Source organism: Dunckerocampus dactyliophorus, chromosome 20, assembly GCF_027744805.1.
Source record: "Dunckerocampus dactyliophorus isolate RoL2022-P2 chromosome 20, RoL_Ddac_1.1, whole genome shotgun sequence".
Lineage (NCBI taxonomy): Eukaryota > Metazoa > Chordata > Actinopteri > Syngnathiformes > Syngnathidae > Dunckerocampus > Dunckerocampus dactyliophorus.
Window position 1 is genome coordinate 1,545,049 of NC_072838.1, and position 20,908 is coordinate 1,565,956.

Below are 20,908 nucleotides of genomic sequence, written 5' to 3' on the forward strand. Positions count from 1 at the left end.
GCGATTAAAATTGGGGGGCAACAGGTCAGTGGCATGGCAGGGGCAAAGGAGCCCCTGCAAGGCAGCTCCCCTCCCCAACCACGCCCGACCGTAAGCCACCCCCCAAAGTCCTATACAGTATGTATGTGAGGTGGTGCAGTGGAACAGGAAGGACGGGGGCCCCACACGCCCACACCCCAACGCCGTCCAAACCAAGCAGGGGGGGACCAAGGACACATGACCGACTGGCCACCCACCACAGCCCAGGCTCGGGCGAGCCACAGGCCGCAGGACACACCACAGGTCCTACTCGGGCCGCCAGGATGCCCAGTCCGGCCCACCCAACCCCCCAGAGGCAATACCCCCAGCGCCCCCCAACATCGGAGCCCTACCGGAGGTAGCGTCCACAGCGCCACCCCCAAACCACCAAACACCATGGACCAGCCACACGTCCTGAGGCAGACCCGACCGCCACCAGAACAGCGGGAACTGCGCCCACGCGGCCCCCGCATACCACCACGGCCGGCAAGGGAGCAACACTACGGCGACCACAAGAGAACCAGACCCCACATAGAGTGGAGAACGGCCACACCCACGAAGCACGCAAGCCAGAGGCGCCAGGGAGGGACAGAGAAGCAAGCACCACACGACAGGGCCCACAAGAAGAGCGACGCACCGCCCGGCGCCCAAGCAAATGCCTCCGCCTGCCCTCCGCCACGCCGCAGACCGTCCACCACCCCACCCCCTGCCCATCCACCAACACGCCAAGGGAGAAACCCCGAAGGGAGGGAGACAACCGCCAGCCAGGAAGCAGAGACTAGCCAGACACCAGCAAGTAGCAGGGACCGACCGCCAGCCCCCCGCTAGTGAAGTTGTGTTTGGTTTGTTTCTACTCTACTCTATCAATTGTGGAGAGATCGCCCAGCAGGCATAGTAAAGGAGAGGTAGGAATGGAGAACCCAAGTGCCAAAGATAGGTCCTCACACACTCCACGCCAAAAATTGTTAATGGGAGCACAGGTCCACATGGAGTGTAAGTAGTCATCTATTCTATGGTCTGAGCAGTGTGTACAGATGTTAGAGTCAGTTAAGCCCATTCTAAACATTCTATGTCCTGTGTAGTGTACTCTATGAAGGATTTTAAACTGAATCAGCTGTAGGTTGGGATTATTGATTAACCGGGAAGCATTGAGACATATTTGCTTCCAGAATTCAGGGTCACAGCTTGTAGATAAATCTGAGTTCCATTTGGAGATTGGTACTTCGATTGTGTTGTCATTTTTTGAAAGTAGAACATTTAATTTAGATAATGTTTTAGGGGCAGATATTTTTAAAAATTGGTCAATAGTGGTATTGCTTTCCCATGATATAGTCCTGAAACTTTCTTTATTTATAGATTTAATTTGTATGTATTCAAGAAATTTGTTATGATTTATTCCATACTGTGTAACAAGGTCGTTAAATGAGATAAAGTTGTTTCCTATAATAATATTTTTCATACAACTTATTCCTTTTTCGTGCCATGTTGGGAAATTTAATGGTTTCTTTTTAAGCAAGATGTCAGATTATTCCAGACGGGAGTGTATTGGCAAGGAGTGAGCGAGAATTTAGTTATTTTTAGAAATTCCCACCAAGCTGTCAGAGTGGTGCTTATATTTATACTTTTAAAACAATTATTTTTCCGGAGGATTTGGCTAATGAAGGGCAGGTTACAAATGTCATGGCTAAGTGATTGTTCTATGTCTAGCCATGAATAATCCAATGGGTTAGGTTTGATCCATTTTAAGATATACTGTAACCTGTTTGCAAGGAAGTAGTTGGAGAAGTTTGGGAGTTCTAAGCCCCCATATTCTTTAGATTTTTGTCACGTTTTGAGACTTTTTCGTGCTGTCTTATTTTTCCAAAGAAAGTTATTTATATACGAATCTAATGACTTGAACCAAATTATCGATGGTTTGGTGGGGATCATGGAAAACAGATAATTAACCTTTGGTAAAATCATCATTTTCACGGTGGATACTCTGCCTGTAAGTGAGATGGGTAAGGTTCTCCAACGGTAAGGTTCTCCAATCATCCTCTATTGACTTTAATAGTGGAGTATAATTCAAGCGGATCAGGTCTGACAGGTTGGAGGAAATGTTAATACCCAAATACTTAATGTTCCCTGAACACAGTGGTATGGAGGGGCTGCTCTGGAAACCAAAATTAATGGGCAGTACTGTGGATTTAGACCAGTTAATGGAGTAATCTGAGGTGCTGTAATTGTTCATGAGTGAGATAGACTGGTGAAGTGAAGAACGTGAATTATCTAGGAAGAGTAATACATCATCAGCATAAAGGCTGCATCACTTTCAATAGAGAAAAAGAGAAGCATTACAAAACTCTGCTGGATGCAAAAAGGTGGTATTTACTATCGAAATGTAACAAACGGCGAGGCATTCTCCGAGCTGGCGTTGATTTGTGACTGTACAAGCAAGGCATTCAAGTCAGAGAGTATACTGTAAACTGCAGTATGAAACATTTATCAAGGTGATTTGTCGTGGCATGCATACAAAGTGTTCTTTTCACATCTCCTGAACGTAAAAACACATTTCATGTGGTGTGAAATGTGCCGTTTCTTCTTAAAGCGTACAACCGTCAACATTTAATCCCATTGCGCTTGAGTGTGATACGCTTCATTATAGCGGCGTCCCTTCTCTATTCCTTCCGTCATGTTTTGCGAAATGGCAGACGAGCTGGTGTGATCGAAGTGAAGCCTCAACTCATTTTCTCGCATCCCCAACAAGCGCATGCTAGCATTTCAAGGAAGCGCGGTGCATAACGGCATTTTAACCACAGTGCAATCTGCAAAAGAAGTGGGAAAAAGGCATTGCACCCATGCAATACTGGCGTAAAAACCAAGGCGGCTTGTGTGTTTATAGCTTTAGTAACTCTCAGTCTACCATAATTACTAGCGTGGATAATACTTACCTACACTATGTGCATTCAAGACTTAGTAATGGCGAGCAAAACACACCTAATTAGCACTTAGCTTAGCATTGGAAGCTACATAAGTCCCGTCCTTTGGGCTTGGAAATGTACTTGGGAGTGGAACACAGGTGGTCCTCGGCTTATGGATGAGCTCCCACTGTACACACAACACATGAAGGACATACTAAACACAATCAGAAAAAGGAAAGATGCACGATATCTTTGTTTTCAAAACCGATACTGATAACGTTGTGCTTCCCAAGACTGAAATTGTAACAATAAGTTGGATTTGTGGATGATGGTGGTGCACTTGGTGCACTTATCCTGAAAGACAGTGAGGGAAGGTAACATTATTTTTGGTTCTTTCCGTGGATGACTCAGGGCTCTTATTGCTGATGTCGGCCAGGCTCAAGCAGTGCATTTCTAGAGTGTGTGTCTGAATCACAAACATGCTGTACAAAATCACTAAGTATAGTTGTGCTTATGTACATTAGCTGCTACTTATTCACATGTGAACGGAAAATGTGCTTTTCTCGTGTGTGTTTGTGTGACCACTAACACCCCCCCTCCACACACACACACACACACACTGTGGCACGGGCTGGATGGGATTCCCTGACGGCTGCAGTTAGTGGATTTATGATGCTGATTATTCATTTCGACTTTGGTGTCGTTCACCCGCAGGATATTGATGGTGCCACCCGATGGAAGCTGACTAGTCGTGGCGTTGTCCTCGGCCGGGACGCTGGCGTCATCTCTGCCAGCAGCAATCAGGGTCCTGTAGACTTTGCAAATCATCTCTGTCCTTCTTTGGTCCCGTCTGGCTGCGTCCGTTATGAGAACTTTTCATCTAATTGAGTGTTTTTGGCTCACATGCAGTCCTCTTCCTAATTGAAACAATCTGTGATTATGTTAAACGCATGCATTTCCCGCGTGCACACACACACACACACACACACACACACACACACACACACACGTGTTGTGCTCTCAAGTTGTTGGCGACCGGATCTGTGATTGTTCGTCCCGGGATGGACGTGTGTGTCCACGCTGACAACCTCTCAGGTGCTCTGAGCCGCTTCTTCCTTCCGCCCAGATTCTCCATCCTCAGCCGCTGCCGACGTCTCAGCCGAACCGGCTCCCGGTGACGCGGCGGAGACAGGACTGGCGCTCAGGTCGCCGTCGGGGACCAGGGTGGCCTCCCGGCTGGGAGGGGCTCCCTGGGAGTGAGCATTGATGAGGGGCTTGTGGGAGGCGCAGGTCACGGCATCCGTGTCGCTGTCCAGAGGGAGGCCCGAGGAGGTGAACTCCACTCCGGAGTCGCTCATCTCCAGGAGGGTGGTGTCTGAGTCGAGAGCCTGGTAGCGGCCCGGTTTGGACACCTCCAGGCCCTGCAGGATGAAGACCAGGTTTTTCAAATAAAATAGACCGGGGGGGGTCCATGCTTCTTCTACCAGCAGGGGCCACATAGTGAAACATGATATTTGATATTTTGTAAAGCAACACATGTAGATATGCTAACAAGTCATACACACTAGGTCCCCAACTTACGAACACCCGACTAGCGAACACTTGCGGATACGAACACAATTATTTATTTTATTTTGCCTTGTAGTCGCTCAATCAGTATTTCTACTGCTACTGTACATGCTTGACCAGCAGAGGGCACTGTGACACTGCTAATGGGACCAACAGACTCTGGGGAGGGAAAGCTAAATGGAAAGCTAAATTGTAGCTTTATGATACAACCCGGACAGAACGTGTGATTAAAGTTGATGAAGAGTTAATAAGCCTGCTTAATTCTACACCACCCACAGAACACTACCTCTTTTAGAAGAGTCTAACCACCACCACCATTTGTCCTTTTTTTCAATAACTCCTCCTCCAACCCCTCCACAACGACGTATGCTGGACCACTCCTCTTCAAAGGTAAATAACATTTATCATTACGTATTATTATATCATTTTTATTATTGTTTTTTTCATTCATTATCCTGGTTTAATATTACTACTGCATCCAAACTCATATTTACATACATACACAGATACTGTATATGTATACACGTACATGTAGTACCTATATCATTGCTAATATTACCTTTTCCCTACTTAAGAACAATTCAACATCAGAACGGTCGTCTGGAACCAATTGTGTTCGTTAGTTGGGGACTTAGTGTATATATATATATATAGTGTATATATATATAGTGTATGCATATACCTGTATATATATATATTTTTTTATTTTATTTATTTATTTTTTTTTGTTTTTTGTGCATCTCAGCTTTGTCATATTGGTGAAAAAGCATATTATTAGTATGACATTCATTTTTTGCTCTCTTTCCACATTTTTGCTGTTTTTTTTTTTCAATTTTGCGACTAGTTCAACTTTCTTCTTGTAATATTATGGCTTTGTTCACATAATACACTGCTCAAAAAAACTTAGAGGAACACTTGGAAAACACATCAGATGTAAACTGGGGGAAAATGATGTTGAATATGTTTCCTGATAATAAGTGGGTGATGTATTAGTAACAAAATGATGCCACATCATTTGATAGAAATGAAAATGATCACCCTATAGAGGGGGGAAATCAAAGACACCCCACAAATGAAAGTGAAAAAATGATGCAGCACACTGGTCCATTTTGCTAAAATGTCATTGTAGCAACTCAAAATGATTCTCAGTAGTTTGTGTGGCCCCCACGTGCTTGTACGCATGCCTGACAACGTGGGGGCATGCTCCTAATGAGACTACGGATGGTGTCCTGGGGGATCTCCTCCCAGATCTGGACCAGGGCATCACTGCGGTACCTGGACACATGGAGGAAATTCCAGGAGACAGGTAGATACTCCAGGAGAGCTGGACAGGGCCGTAGAAGGTCCTTCAACCCTCAGCAGGATCGGTATCTGCTCCTTTGTGCAAGGAGGAACAGGATGAGCACCGCCAGAGCCCTACAAAATGACCTCCAGCAGGCCACTGGTGTGAATGTTTCTGACCAAACAATCAGAAACAGACTCCATGAGGGTGGCCTGAGGGCCCGACGTCCTGTAGTGGGCCCTGTGCTCACTGCCCAGCACCGTAGAGCTCCATTGGCATTTGCCATAGACCACCAGAATTGGCAACTACACCACTGGTGCCCTGTGCTCTTCCCTGATGAGAGCAAGTTCAACCTGAGCACATGCGACAGACGTGAAAGGGTCTGGAGATGCCGTGGAGAACGTTATGCTGCCTGCAACATCATTCAGCATGACCGGTTTGGTGGTGGGTCAGTGATGGTCTGGGGAGGCATATCCCTGGAAGGACGCACAGACCTCTACAGGTTAGATAACGGCACCCTGACTGCTATTAGGTATCGGGATGAAATCCTTGGACCCATTGTCAGAACCTGCGCTGGTGCAGTGGGACCTGGGTTCCTCCTGGTCCACGACAATGCCCGACCTCATGTGGCTAGTGTATGCAGGTAGTTCCTGGAGGATGAAGGAATTGATACCATTGACTGGCCCCCACGTTCACCTGACCTAAACCCAATAGAACACCTCTGGGACATTATGTTTAGGTCCATCCGGTGTCAGGCATGCGTACGAGCACGTGGGGGCCACACAAACTACTGAGAATCATTTTGAGTTGCTACAATGACATTTTAGCAAAATGGACCAGTGTGCTGCATCATTTTTTCACTTTCATTTTTGGGGTGTCTTTGATTTCCCCCCTCTATAGGGTGATCATTTTCATTTCTATCAAATGATGTGGCATCATTTTGTTACTAATACATCACCCACTTATTATCAGGAAACATATTCAACATCATTTTTCCCCCAGTTTAGATCTGATGTGTTTTCCAAGTGTTCCTTTCATTTTTTTGGGCAGTGTATTTTGACTTTATTAATATGACTTTATTCCCATAATATTCAAACTCTTTCCCCAACCTAATTTTCCAAAAACTGCAACTTCATTTTGTTTAGTTTTTCATATTACGACTTCTTCAAACTGAAGCATTTCACTTGAATGTTTCAACTCTGTGCTGCTAAAATGATTGATTTGAATGATTGAATGTTTATTTTGGTAAAAATGCGACCTTTTTTCCTCATTAGAATCAACTTTTTTTCTCTTAATATTTGGACTTTATTCTTTTATTTAATTACAGCAGCTATTTTTTTTGTATTTTCCAATGATCTTCTTGTAAATGTTCTTATGTAACATCATGAATTTATTCTCATAATATTACTTTTCCTCAAACTCATTTTCCAAAAAGTCCAACGTTATTATTTTCGTTTGTTCCTCATAAAATTACGACTTTCACAAAAATAAACATTTTTCTTGAACATTTCAACTCTGTGCTACTAAAATGACATTATTTTTCCACTTAATATGAAAACGTAACCTTTTTTCCTCGTTAGAATACCACTTTTTTTTTCCTCTTTATGCTTTTATTTAATTACAGCAGCTATTTTTTTTTATTTCCCATTTTTTCGTTTTCTTCTTGTAAATTTTCTTCTCATAATATTTTGACTTTATTCCCATAATATTAGAACTTTTTTCATAATATTATGTATATATATATATATTATGTATTATGTACATGTATATATACATTTTCTTTAATATTTCATCGCTGTGCTACTAAATGGGGGCCGCACGGTGGTCTAGTGGTTAGCACGTTGGCCAACACAGTAACAGCCTGGAGATGGGAAGACCTGGGTTGGATTCTCCCTTGGGCATTTCTGTGTGGAGTTTGCATGTTCTCCCCGTGTGTGTGTGGGTTTTCTCCGGGTACTCCGGTTTCCTCCCACATTCCAAAAACATGCATGTTAGCTTCATTGGAGACTCTAAATTGTCCATAGGTATGAATGTGAGTGTGAATGCTTGTTTGTCTATATGTGCCCTGCCATTGGCTGGCGACCAGTCCAGGGTGTACACCGCCTGTCGCCCGAAGTCAGCTGGGATAGGCTCCAGCATGCCCCCGCGACCCTAAACAGGAGAAGCGGTATAGAAAATGGATGGATGGATGGATGTGCTACTAAAATGTCTCGTAATATTACAAGTTTATTTTCGTAAAACTGCGACCTTTTTTCCTCGTTAGAATACAAGTTTTTTTCTCTTAATATTTGGACTTTATTCTTGTAAAATTACAGCAGCTAATGAAAACAAATGTTTTCATTTTCTTCTTGTAACTTTTCTTATCCTAATATTTTCAACTTATTCCGATGATATTATAACTTTTTTTCCCCAACATAATTTTTTAAAAATTCAAACTTTATTTGTTGTTTCGTTGGTCATGATGTTACGACTTACAAAAATAACATATTTTTGTCTTCTTTGTGCTCTTCAGATGATGTTACGTTTCCTCGTGTGACACTATTCTCCTAAAATCACCACTTTTTCGTGTTGCATTGCAACTTTTTTCTATTCATATTTTGACTTTATTCTTGTAGAATTACTGCTGATTTTTACCATTTTTGCTGTTGTTGTTGTTATTTTTAGAATGTGCTGTGGGCCAAAAAAACCCCCCAAAAAACAGTCACGGGCCACAAATGGCCCCCGGGCTGCACTACGGATGGAGGAGATGAGGGAGGTGTTGACCTACATGGGGGTGGGGGCTAGAAAACGAGGTCAGTGGAAAAAAAAACAACCCACATCCTTCATTTACGAAGAAGCATAAAACATTTAACGATCCCTCTCCACACTGCGCCGCCACATCAACGCCGTCACTGTCGCTTTGCACACTGACCTTGATGGCGACCTCTGTCACCTCTGATGGTTGGTTGCACGCCGACTGCGTGAGAGATTCCTCCGTGAACCTGGTGTACGCCTCTTCAACCACCTGCACACGCACACACACACACACACACACGTCAACACACAGCAATACCAACACCACAGGAAGTAGGAGGGGCCTAACGGAGAAGTGAGACGTGAAACACCAAACACCACACCAGCGTGGAGTCAACTAGACAGTACAGGACAAACGTGAGCACATCCCTCGCGTTTTGTGTGGATATTCAGTATTTAGAGTAGTCTGTGTACAGCTGCTATGGCAGTGTAGATGTACTGTCCACTGAGGAGTCAACACACAGCCATTATTGTAAACACTGTAAACACCTCAGTCAAACATCACAGTCAACCGTGGGGGTGGTGGCGTGCATGAGTGCTGTGGCGCGCAGCGCATCATGCACCGTCTTTCTGCACGTCAACACTTTGTGATGAGATCCTAAATTGCCCGATATGACAAAACTGGCGATTTTATTTGGCGGTAGCGTCACGGCCTGGGGGCTGCACGAGTGCCAAGCTGCAGCACTCATGCATGCTCCCGCCACTAAGTGAGACCCAATTATCTTGCCACTCACTTGTGTTGTTACTTGTGTCAACAATAATGTCAACCCAGTCTGCTATGTAAGCTGCACACGGACTACTCTGAAGCACATGACTCTGTGGTGTCGTCCCGTGACAAGATATGCCCTCTGCTTGCTGAAATGCGAGGGCTGCGCTCGCTTTTGTCAGACGTAATGTGTTGTTGGCTTCACGTTACAACTTTTACCACCACATGACCACAACATGGAAGGCGAACATGTGACGTACAAACACACAAACAAACGCACAATTCCACTTGCACGCTGAGCGAGCTTCAACTGTGGCGGGAAATAACAGAAAGGAGGATGGAAAGAAGGAAGTTAAAGCAAAGGAAGGAGTAATGAATTCAAGGAGGGAAGTAAAAGTAATGAATACATAGGAGGACAGAACCATTTCAATGTATCATCTTTCAATATCAGGAGTCCACACCTGCCAACCTTGAAGAAAAAGTAGGAGTTTTTGCTTTGATGAATTTTATTTCTCCAATGTGCGGCAGGCCAATACATAATAGACCAGCCACGGGCCACAAATGGCCCCGGACTATTGAAGGTGCTATTGACACCCCTGCTTAGGGGGGCACGATAATTATCGGACTAAAGATGATCGTGCTGATATGAGCGGATTTTGACATCATACCGAGAAATCAGATAACATTAAAAATATTTCAGATAACCATCCATCCATCCATCCATCCACCCACCCAACCCATCCATCCACCCATCCATCCATCCATCCATCCATCCATCATCCATCCATCCATCCATCCACCCACCCATCCATCCATCCATCCATCCATCCACCCACCCAACCCATCCATCCACCCATCCATCCATCCATCATCCATCCATCCATCCATCCACCCATCCATCCATCATCCATCCATCCATCCATCCATCCATCCATCCATCATCCATCCATCCATCCATCCATCCACCCACCCACCCACCCATCCATCCATCCACCCACCCACCCATCCATCCATCCACCCATCCATCCATCCATCCATCATCCATCCATCCATCCATCCATCCACCCACCCACCCACCCACCCATCCATCCATCCACCCACCCACCCATCCATCCACCCATCCATCCATCCATCCATCCACCCACCCACCCACCCACCCATTCATCCATCCATTCATCTATTTTCTATGTCCTCACTAGGGTCGCGGATATTCTGGAGCCTATCCCAGCTGACTTTGGGCAAGAGGCGGCGTACACCCTTGACTGGTCACCAGCCAATGAGCACCGATAACCGATCATTTAAAAAAACGCTCCAATGAGGCGAGATTACCCGTACTGTGCAGGTGAGCAAATCATGCGCTCCTTTTTTCTCCTGTCTGTGATGTTAACAGCGTGTCGTAACCCGTAAACAAACATTCACTTTAAGAGGAAGGACGTTGCACCAAATGCTGCGCGACAAGGGGGGAAAAAAAAAAAACCTTATCAGCCGCCTGCCACGTGTGAACAGTGCAAAAGGTTCGCCAGAGACCTCCGTGGCATCACACCAGCTCCTCAGAGCGTGTGCCCGAATACAGTGCACCTTGCTGGGACACAGCAGGTGTCCCTCCCCCTCTATACTGTGGTTCTCCTGGTAGTAGTGATGTGCTAGTAGTCATGTTATCATATTTCATTAGGACCAATCAACAAATCCTCATTAGTTCCGGTCCTTCTCACCTCCACGTGTGCACAAACGACACTTACATCGAAATCTAAAAAAGTAGATGTAAAGAAATGATTGGTTATCGGTACTACATGTATAGAAGCACAAAGTTATCAATATCGGTATCAAAGAAAAGATCTGTGACGTGATGTGACTTTCGTCCACTGTTTAACTTGTTGGTGTCATTCTTAGCGAGCGAACAATGGTAATTAAAGAGAGTAGAGGAGCGTTATTGCAGCTGGAACTAATCGATGCGTCACGGCTGCATTTTTATTACAAATGTCGATCCAAAATCAGTGGAGAAGGCATTCACGGAGGTGGGCTGTCGTGTATCCAATCTCCAGTTGAGGGGGGCGTGTCTACCTGTAATCGCAACAGAGTAGGCGCTGCTGGTGGGGCAATGCTGCCTTATCTGAGCGTTTTGGCCAAGAGGAGAAGAATGCAGACTCCTCCTAGACACAACTTGAGTATTTGATTTGAGACTCTTGCTCGAGTGCCCCACCGGGATCCAATATCATTTCAAAGGCCACTAAATTGAGTGGGAAACCGCCCCTTTAAGGGGTGTGTCTCCAGCCTGACCCCCTAATTTGCCTCCAAGATGACGTCAACATTGAAATGGATCTTTTCCGGTCATTCCTGTCCGTCTTTCTAGAGTAATCTGCAGCATCTTGTCGGGATCCCAGAGACATTTTGTCACAAGTCACGACGCCGGACCCACTCAAGGTCATCGAAAGACTTTTTGTCAAATGAGTCCGTCGATCAACTTCTGTCCGCTCGTTAACATCGATGGCAGTTTCTGCTCAGAATACTGCACCACCATCGTGCATTTAGTCGTCTGCAGGAACACCACCCAAAAAAAAAATAGACACTTTTGTGAAGCGGCCATCCGACCGTGACGACAACAAGTTCAAAGAAGTTGATCGGAGAGCTTATTTGTCACAAAAGTGAGCAGAAAAACAAAGACGCCACAACAAAACAGTCTCACCGAGATGACGCTCCGTTTGAGGCTCCTTAAAAGTCAGAGGCACAGGCGACAGATGTTATTTAGCTGGAAAACTACGACACACAACTCAGTTATGAATTCTAACGATATCACGATATCAACGATAAAACGATATCACACTCCCTTCCGCCAGCACACAACCTGGAAAAAGCCTGGACAGGACATGTTTCTGCTGGATGACAGGACTGCAAACACGAAATGGGAAGGTCTTATTCCGACTTCAGCTACGTTCTTTTTCTTTCTCCTAAAATTGGGACTTTCATGTAATATTACAACTTATTTCCTGTAAATCTACAATTATTTCCTCATATTAAAGGATTTTTTTTATTTTTCATGTACATTTTTACAAATGCGACTTTTTCCTCCTAAAATGACCACTTTTTCTCATAATATTCTGACTTTATTCTTGGAATATTACGACTTTCATCTTGTAAAATTGCCACAGTATCTTGGAAAATTCAAGATTTGTTTCATAATATTCCGACTTCTTTCTCGTAAAAGTGCGCTTTTTCTTACAAAAATGATGTATTTTCCTTGCAGAAGCACTCTTTTTCTTGTAATGTAAAATTCTGACTTGTTCTCATAATATTCCCAATTCTTTCTTGAAATGTATGACTTTCATCTTGTAAAACTGCAACAATTTCTTGGAAAATTCTCATTTCTTTCTTGCAGTCGCACATCTTTTTTCCTCGTATTAACGCTTTTTTAAGATTTTTTTTGTGCACATTTTTTCAAGTACAATTTCTTCCTCATAATATTCTGACTTTATTCTTGAAATATTATGGCTTTCATCTTGTAAAGTTGCAGAAATTTCTTGCAAAGTTCAAGTTTTTTCCCAAAAATGATGGCTTTATCCTGCAGAAGCCCATTTTTTCTTGGAACGTAAATGTACAAATTTTCCTCATATTGAAGCTTTTTCAAAACATTTTTTGTGAGCAGTTTTTCAATTGCGATCTTTGCGTCATAAAATGACAACTTTTTCTCCTCATATTCCGGCTTTATTCTTGAACTATTATGACTTTCATTTTGTAAAATTGCTAAAATTCCTTGAAAGATTCCAATTTTTTTCATATAACTCATAAAACTGCTCTTTTTCTCACAAAAATTATGACTTTTTCTTGCAGAAGCACACCTTGTTTTCTTGCAACGCAATTTTACAAATTTTCCTCATATTTTTTAAGTTTTTTGTGTGCAGTTTTTCAATTGTAACCTTCCTGGTCAAATTGCAACTTTTTCTCATCAATATTGTGACTTTATTCTTGTAATCCACAACTTTCATCTTGTAAAATTGCAACAATTTCTTGGAAACAATAGATTCAAGAGAGTTTTTTTACTGTCATGTGTACAGTAAAACAGCAGTTCTACTATGCAATGAAAATCTTATTCTGTTCATTCTCCCAGGAAAAGAAAGAAAACACAAGAAAGAATAAGAACATAAGAAACATAAATACCAATCAATTAAGCAACAACAACAGAAGAGACATTAATACAAATAAATAAATAAATAAAGTGCTATGAGTGTGTGTGTGTGTTGCGTGCGGCGTGTGTGAGTGCTTCGTTGAGAAGCCTGATGGCCTGTGGGTAAAAGCTGTTTGCCAGCCTTGTGGTCCTGGACTTCAAACTCCTGTAGCGTCTGCCTGACGGTAGGAGTGTGAATAATGAGTGTTGTGGATGTGTGCTGTCCTTGATGAGGTTGTGTGTTCTGCGTAGGACTCTAGTTTTATAAATGTCTTGCAGTGAGGGGAGGGCTGCCCCAACAATGTTCTGTGAGGTCTTGATCACCCGCTGGAGTGCCTTCCTATCACGTGTTGTACAGTTACCGTACCAAACAGTGATGGAGGCGGTAAGGACACTTTCCATAGTGCATCTGTAGAAGCAACTGAGGATTGTGGTGGACATGCCAAATTTCCTCAGTCTTCTCAGGAAGTACAGTCTCCTTTGGGACTTCTTCAGAATTTGTTGGGTGTTGTGAGACCAGGTGAGGTCCTCGCTGATGTGTGTGCCAAGGAACTTGAAGGTTTTCACCCTCTCCACCTCAGTCTCATCAATAAACAGGGGTCTATGCGGCTCCTTTTCCCTTGTTCTTGGGTCGATGATCATCTCTTTAGTCTTATCTGTATTGAGAAGGAGATTGTTATCACGACACCAAGCTATAAGGTCCGCCACCTCTCTTCTGTATGTTGTTTCAACACCACCAGTGATCAGTCCGATGACTGTAGTGTCATCCGCAAATTTAATGATGCTGGTGTTGTTCTGGGAGGCCACGCAATCGTAGGTGAAGAGGGTCCACAGTTGCCGGGATGCTCTTTTTGATGTGGGTCATGACTATTCTTTCAAAGCACTTCATAACAATAGGAGTGAGTGCTATAGGGCGATAGTCATTCAAGCAGGTCACGTTGCTCTTCTTGGGTACGGGCACTATGGTGGTGGACTTAAAGCAGGTCGGTACAGATGCTTGTGCAAGCGACAGGTTAAATATGTCAGCAAGCACATCAGCTAGCTCTGATGAGCAAACCCGAAGTGCACGTCCTGAGATGTTGTCTGGGCCTGCTGCTTTTCGTGGGTTTGTTTTGTTCAGAACCCTGCGCACATCAGCTGATGTCACCATGAGAGGTGAGTCCTGTGTGCTCCCCAGGTTCAGCCACCCTCTCTGCTCATCAGGAGTTTGGGTGTCAAAGCGGGCATAGAACTCATTCACTAAACAGAAAGGTCACTTCATTAGGTACACCATCTTGTGAGATTCGAGAATAAAACAACAAAGACGACTTTTGAATATCAGAGCTGCTCATTTACACAAAGAAGTTGTACCTAATCAAGTGTCCAGTTGATGTTTCCATGAGCTATTCGCTGCCCCCTGCTGGCTAGAGTGCTCACATTAAAATGACTGCAAAAGGAGCAAAACTACTGCGGTGGTCCTCTCACCTGTCTGAAGGCCTCGCCGTCCCCCTTGCTGGCCTGCTGGGCCAGCAGCATCAGTTTGTTGTTCTTCTCGTTCCTCTTGTGGACTTTGTAGAAGCAGGACAGCAGGCAGATCAGCAGCATGAAGGCAATCAAGCTCAGCAGGGCCAAGATGGCCACCGTCAGCGGCGGAAGCTTCGAGGCTGGGGCACATTGGAAGGCAGACAGCTTTACAGGAAGTGGTCCTAAACTTTCACAGTAAATACAGTGCGGGTTAAAAGGTCTCAATCATAAATCAGTGATCCTAATATGGATGCAGTAGGCTGGTGTGGGTTCTTACCGACCACGTTTACATAGATGTAAGCCACAGGGAACCCAGCCCAGTCCGTGACTTTGAAGACGCCCGTGTCGGACATGCGGACGTTCTTCAAGACCAGCTCCGAGCCCTCTGCGTTCAAGCGCCCCCCCAGCGGGGGGTTCTGAGGTGTCATCAGAACGCCCCGCTCCAGGATGAGCCGGTCCTGATGGCCTGATTTGGGCCTGTAGACCACGTTGGCGTGGGAGTGATGCAGGTAGAGTCTCATGGCCACGTCGGCTCCGCTGGAAGGGTGCAGGAAGTCCTGGTGCTCTGCGGGTCCAAGGAGAAACTTAAAACCGAGAACAACATCATCGTGGAGGCGGGGCCGCTCCTCACCTCGCACGTGGAGGCAGTTCCTCCTCCGGACTTTGCCCTCGTGGTCGCGGACGGTGAAAGTTCCCTCATCCTCCTTCTTGACCGAGTGCAGTGCCACGCTTTTCTCCGACGCGCTCAGACGTCCGGCGTAGGCGTCGGACAGCACCAGGGGCTGGCGGTACAGGAGCACGGCCGGCGGCTGCGTGGCGTGCAGCAGCTCCGACTGATTGCCGTGCAGCACGGGACTGGGCCTGAGCACGGCCAGGGAGGTAAAGGGTCAAAACTTCTGGAAATCTCTGGAAGACCTCAACCTTTTTAACTCGGAGACTGGAATGACTTCATCTTGTCCATTCAATCAGTACGGTGCTGATGGGGGGAACGCTACGCCATAATTAGGACAAGGTACGCTTCATTTTTGGTACAGTAACGGAACAAAATGCAAAACATAAAACATAGAAAGGAAACACACACAAAAAAACAATCCTCCAATAAACAGCTTCTCATATAATAACAATTTTATTCTTGTAACATTTGTTTTTCCTGTCAAACATTTCTCATAATATTGCCAATTTATTTTTGTAAATGTAACTTAAATTAAAATTGCAACAATTTCTTGTAAAACTTCCGACTTCAAGAAATTTATTTTTTTCCTCGTAAAATTGTGCCTTTGATCTTGTACTATTTGTATTAATAAATATAATATTACTATATTATAACTTATTTGCTGTAAATGTACAACGATCTCCTCATATTTATGCATTTTTTTCATGGACGTTTTTCAAAGTGCGACCTTATTACAAGTTTTTTTCATACTATTCCAACTTCTTTCTCGTAAAAGTGCGTTTTTTTCTCACAAAAATGATGACTTTTCCTTGCAGAAGCACATCTTTTTTTCTTGTAACATAAATTTATGAATCTCCCCCATATTAAGGCTTTTTAAAGATATTTTTTGTGTACATTTTGTCAATTGCACCTTTATCCTCCTCATAATATTGTGACTTTATTCTTGTAATATTACGTCTTTCATCTTGTAATATTGCAACAATTTCTTGTAAAATTCACATTTTTGTCATAATATTCCGACTTCTTTCTCGGAAAACTGCAGATTTTTCTCACAAAAATGATGACTTTTCCTTGCAGAAGGAAGATCTTTTTTTCTTGCAACATAAATTTACAAATATTAAGGGTTTCTAAAGGCTTTTTTCATGTCCATTTTTTCAATTGTGACTTTTTCCTATTAAAATTATGACTTTTTCTCAAAATGTTGTAACTTTAATCTTGTAACGACTTTCATCTGGCAAAATTACAACAATTTCAATTTTTTTCATAATATTCCAACTTCTTTCTTGTAAAACAGCGGTTTGTCTCAAAGAATGATTACTTTTCCTTGCAGAAGTAAAGTAAAGTAAATTTCCTAATTTTTTTTTGTGTACATTTTTTTAATTGCAACATTTTCCTTGTAAAATTAATGACTTTTTCCTCTATATTCTGACTTCATATCCATAATATATATATAAAACATATATTATATATATATTATATATATATAACATATATTATATATATTATATATATATAATAATAATAATAATAATATATAATATAATAAAGTAAATATTATGACTTTATTCTTGTAATATTATGACTTTCATCTAGTAAAATTGCAACAATTTCTTGTAAAATGGACATTTTTTTTCAGAATATCCCAACTTCTTTTTTGTAAAATTGGGTTTTTTCTCACAAGAATGATTTCTTTTTCTTGCAGAAGCACTTTTTTCCAGTCATGTAAAATTCACACTTTTTTCCCCATAATATTCAGACTTTATCCTTGTAATATTAAGGCTTTCATCTTGTCAAATTGAAACCATTTTTTTGCATCTTTTCTTCTTGTAACGTGAACTGACAAATGTTTCCCTCTAGTAAGGCTTTTGTAAGATTTATTTAACATGTACATGTTTTCAATTGTGACTTTTTCCTCATAAAATTACGACTTTTTCTTATAATATTCAGATTTGATTCTATATATTATGACTATTTATTCTGTATTATGACTTTCATCATATAAAACTGCAACAATGTAAAATGTAGTAAAAAATTTTTGTAATAGTCCATCTTCTTTCTCACAAAAAGGCAATTTTTTTCTTGCTCGCAGAAGTATGTCTTTTTTTCTCAAAATTGTGAGGATTTGCAACTTTTATCCTTTATATATTTGCAATGTCTTCTGATTTTGCCCTGGTTTCCCAGATGTTTTCCAAGCTGCCTTTTTCTGGTAAAACAACCGTACCTGAACTCCAGGCTGATGGGACCTTCGTCCTTGTCCAGGTGGATGTAGTACGTGTCTCCATACTTCACCACCTCCTCCACGGCGCAGTCTAGACCAGCAAAGACACAAAAAGGTCACATGAACTTTGGACGACAGCGTGTGTGTTTTTTACCTCTGACGATGAGGACGAGGCGTTTGAGCACGTTGGCGTTTTTGCTGACGACGTACACGCCCTCGTCCTCCTTCTGCACGTCCTCCAGCACCAGGTGGCCGAAGGAATTGAGACGACCTCGTGCGTCCACCGCTTTGCCCGCGCGAAGAAGGACCACCTCGGAGGACTTGTTGGTCTTGGGCGTGAACGCTACCTCGCCGGCGTCGCCGGGCGGGATGTCGATGTGAATGTCCTCGCCGAAGAAGGCCGTTCTGTGTTCTTCTCTGACTGGATGGACGGAGACCACAAGGAAAGACTGTCAAGCCTTCAAAAAGTGCGCCCGCACGACGTCTGCCGTCAAAGTTTACCTTTCAGCGACGCTGATGCGACTGCAAGAGAAGGAACGGAGGCATTAAATTGACCATCTATCGATCTCACAATAGCCGAGCTGAGTCGGCACAAAAAAAAGGCAAGGAAAGCAATCGAGGTGAAGTCCCGTGATGACAACATCTCCCCGGTCTGTGCTTACCCGTGCGAAGCAGGTTGCCGAGCAACAAGCACGCCACCCCCCTCATCATCTTCATCACTCTGGAAGAAAACAAAATGCATCTCAGCTTTGTGACATATGGAAGTGAAAACGCATAGGATCAGCATCAACGTTGGCAAGACAAGGCACGGTTATTTCTAGAGCACAAGGTCATTCAAAGTGCACGACAGAAAAGAAGGGTCAAAACGCTTCACAAAATCATTCCAGAAAAACATTCAATCATTCTAAAATCATGACATAAAATTCCATAAATCATTCCATAAAACAAAAATACAACTACAAATAAAGAGTGCAGATGAAATAGTTCCAGTTGTCATGTGCACAGTTGAATAGAAGTGTTTCCAGCTTGGATTTGAACATTGCCAAAGTTGAGGATCGTTGCACATCTTCTGGAAGATTATTCCAGATTTTGGCAGCATAAAACTGAAACGCAGCCTCACCGTGTTTAGTCCTGACTCTGGTTCATGTGGCTCCAACATGTCAGAGATGTACTTGTACACAAGCAGAGCTGTTTTAAAGTCTATTCTCCGAGCAACAGGAAGCCAGTTCAGAGACCTGAGTACTGGACGAATATGCTCATATTTCCTGGTTCTAGTCAGGACTCGGGCAGCAGCATTGTGGATGTACTGCAGCTTTTTTACAGCTGGTTTAGAGAGCCCGGTAAGAAGGCCGTTACAGTAATCTAGCCTGCTGGAGACAAAGGCATGGATTAGTCTCTCGAAATCTGGCTTAGACACTATTCCCTTGATTTTGGCAATGTTTTTAGGTGGTAAAAAGCTGATGTGATTGAATGCGACTGTTAAAGTTCAAATGTGAGTTCATTATTACCCCTAGATTTCTAACCTGATGATTAGGTTTGCTCTTTTGGTCTCATTTTTGCTGTTGTTGTTTGTTTTTTTTAATTTTCCAGCTTTCATTTTTGTCAACTTTCTTCTTCAACAATCTTTCTGTTGTCAATTTTTCTTCTTGTAATATTTTGACATTATTCCCACCCTATAACTTTCTCCCCAATCTAATTTTCCCAAATTAGACCTCAATATTACGAGCTTAAAAAAAAACACTGATTTTTTCTTTAATATTTCAACTCTCTGCGACTAAAATGAAATATTTTTCCCTCATAATGTTCCGAGTTTATTCTGGTAAAATTGTGACTTTTTTGTTGTCAGAATATGACTTTATTCTTAATGTTTTCCAAATATTTCAACTGTCTTCTTCTACATTTACCTCTCGTAATTGTGACTTTATTGACATAATATTTGGACTTTATTCTCATAACATGACACTTTCTTCTGACATCTGATTTTTTTTAAATGACAACTTTGTTTTTCATCATGTTACGTGGAACTTTAAAAAAAAATAACATTGTGGAATATTTCAACTTCATGCTACTGAGACTGGCAGTGTTATTTCTTCCGTTATTCCCGTCAAATTGCAGCTCACCAATTCGCTCCAGTTGGTAAGACACACAACAACCAGCGGCGGGATGCAGATCCCACCCTGTCAACCTCCTGCGCTTTTGTCCCTCCCACTCAGGGAGGAGGAGGAGATGTGGTGCCTCCGTCATCCTCCACTTTCACTTTTTTCTCCAGCTTTCTGTATCATCATCCATCTTAGTGTGGGGGGATCTTTACTCCAAACACGACGACGCCAGTGAAAATGGGGTCGCACGGTGCAGGCTGGCCGGGTGGGGGTGGGTGCTCCTCTCTTGTCCCACACACTTTCCTTCCCTCTCGTCCCCCCCCCGCACCTTCCATGAAACTGCTGGTGCAGACCTTCAGGGTGTGTCAGGACCACCGATACGCCTGCTGCCAGGGGGTCCCAGATGGTAGAGAAAAAATGATGGAGGGTGACGCGAGGGCAGCGCCTTACGCCACATCACACTCCAACTTAAAACACCAACAGTTTCAATGTTTGTCTTCCTACCTCTTCCTCCAATTTGGGTTGTTGGAACGCAACCAGCACTTTACTGGATCAGAATAAAACCAAGAGTCCAAACACAAGCATCCCCGTTTTGGAGACAATCCCGCCAGCAATGGAGATGCTAAATAAATAGTGGTGCAGTGGTGCTCGCTCGTAGCTTACCTTCGTCAGATGAGGACAAGGTAAAGTGTGGTCTGGTCGGGTGATCGCCTTTTCTCTCTTTTTCAACCGCCGCGGAGGAACGCTGACCGCAACACAGCCCAGCGGCCATCTGGAGCGAGGTTTCCCGTGGTGCTGCCTTTGTGCGCCTACGGGGCTCGGACACACTCGGCAATCTTCGGCTGCGTTCGGCTGCTAGTGGCGATTGTTTGGGTACACGTTACTGTACACATTTGATGATCATTTCTTGTTATTATTACAACTTTTATAATAAAGACAGACGCCGTTTATTATATTTTTCGTTCGAAAATACTATTAATTCATGTAA

At 43.3% G+C, this 20,908-nt stretch overlaps 1 protein-coding gene across 1 annotated transcript; it reads right to left on the reverse strand.

Moving 5' to 3' along the window:
• Nucleotides 1–734: 734 nt before the first annotated feature.
• On the reverse strand, nt 735–20,730 carry LOC129173509 (uncharacterized). The gene is made up of 10 exons (XM_054764510.1): nt 20,584–20,730; nt 18,484–18,542; nt 18,323–18,343; nt 17,976–18,242; nt 17,825–17,912; nt 15,562–15,791; nt 15,208–15,495; nt 14,892–15,070; nt 8,681–8,773; nt 735–4,339 (listed from the first exon to the last, which is right to left on the reverse strand). Exons 2-10 carry the CDS (start codon nt 18,536–18,538, stop codon nt 4,010–4,012), a joined length of 1,551 nt encoding a protein of 516 aa, XP_054620485.1. The 5' UTR covers nt 18,539–18,542; nt 20,584–20,730; the 3' UTR covers nt 735–4,009.
• Between the last annotated feature and the right edge of the window lie 178 nt (nt 20,731–20,908).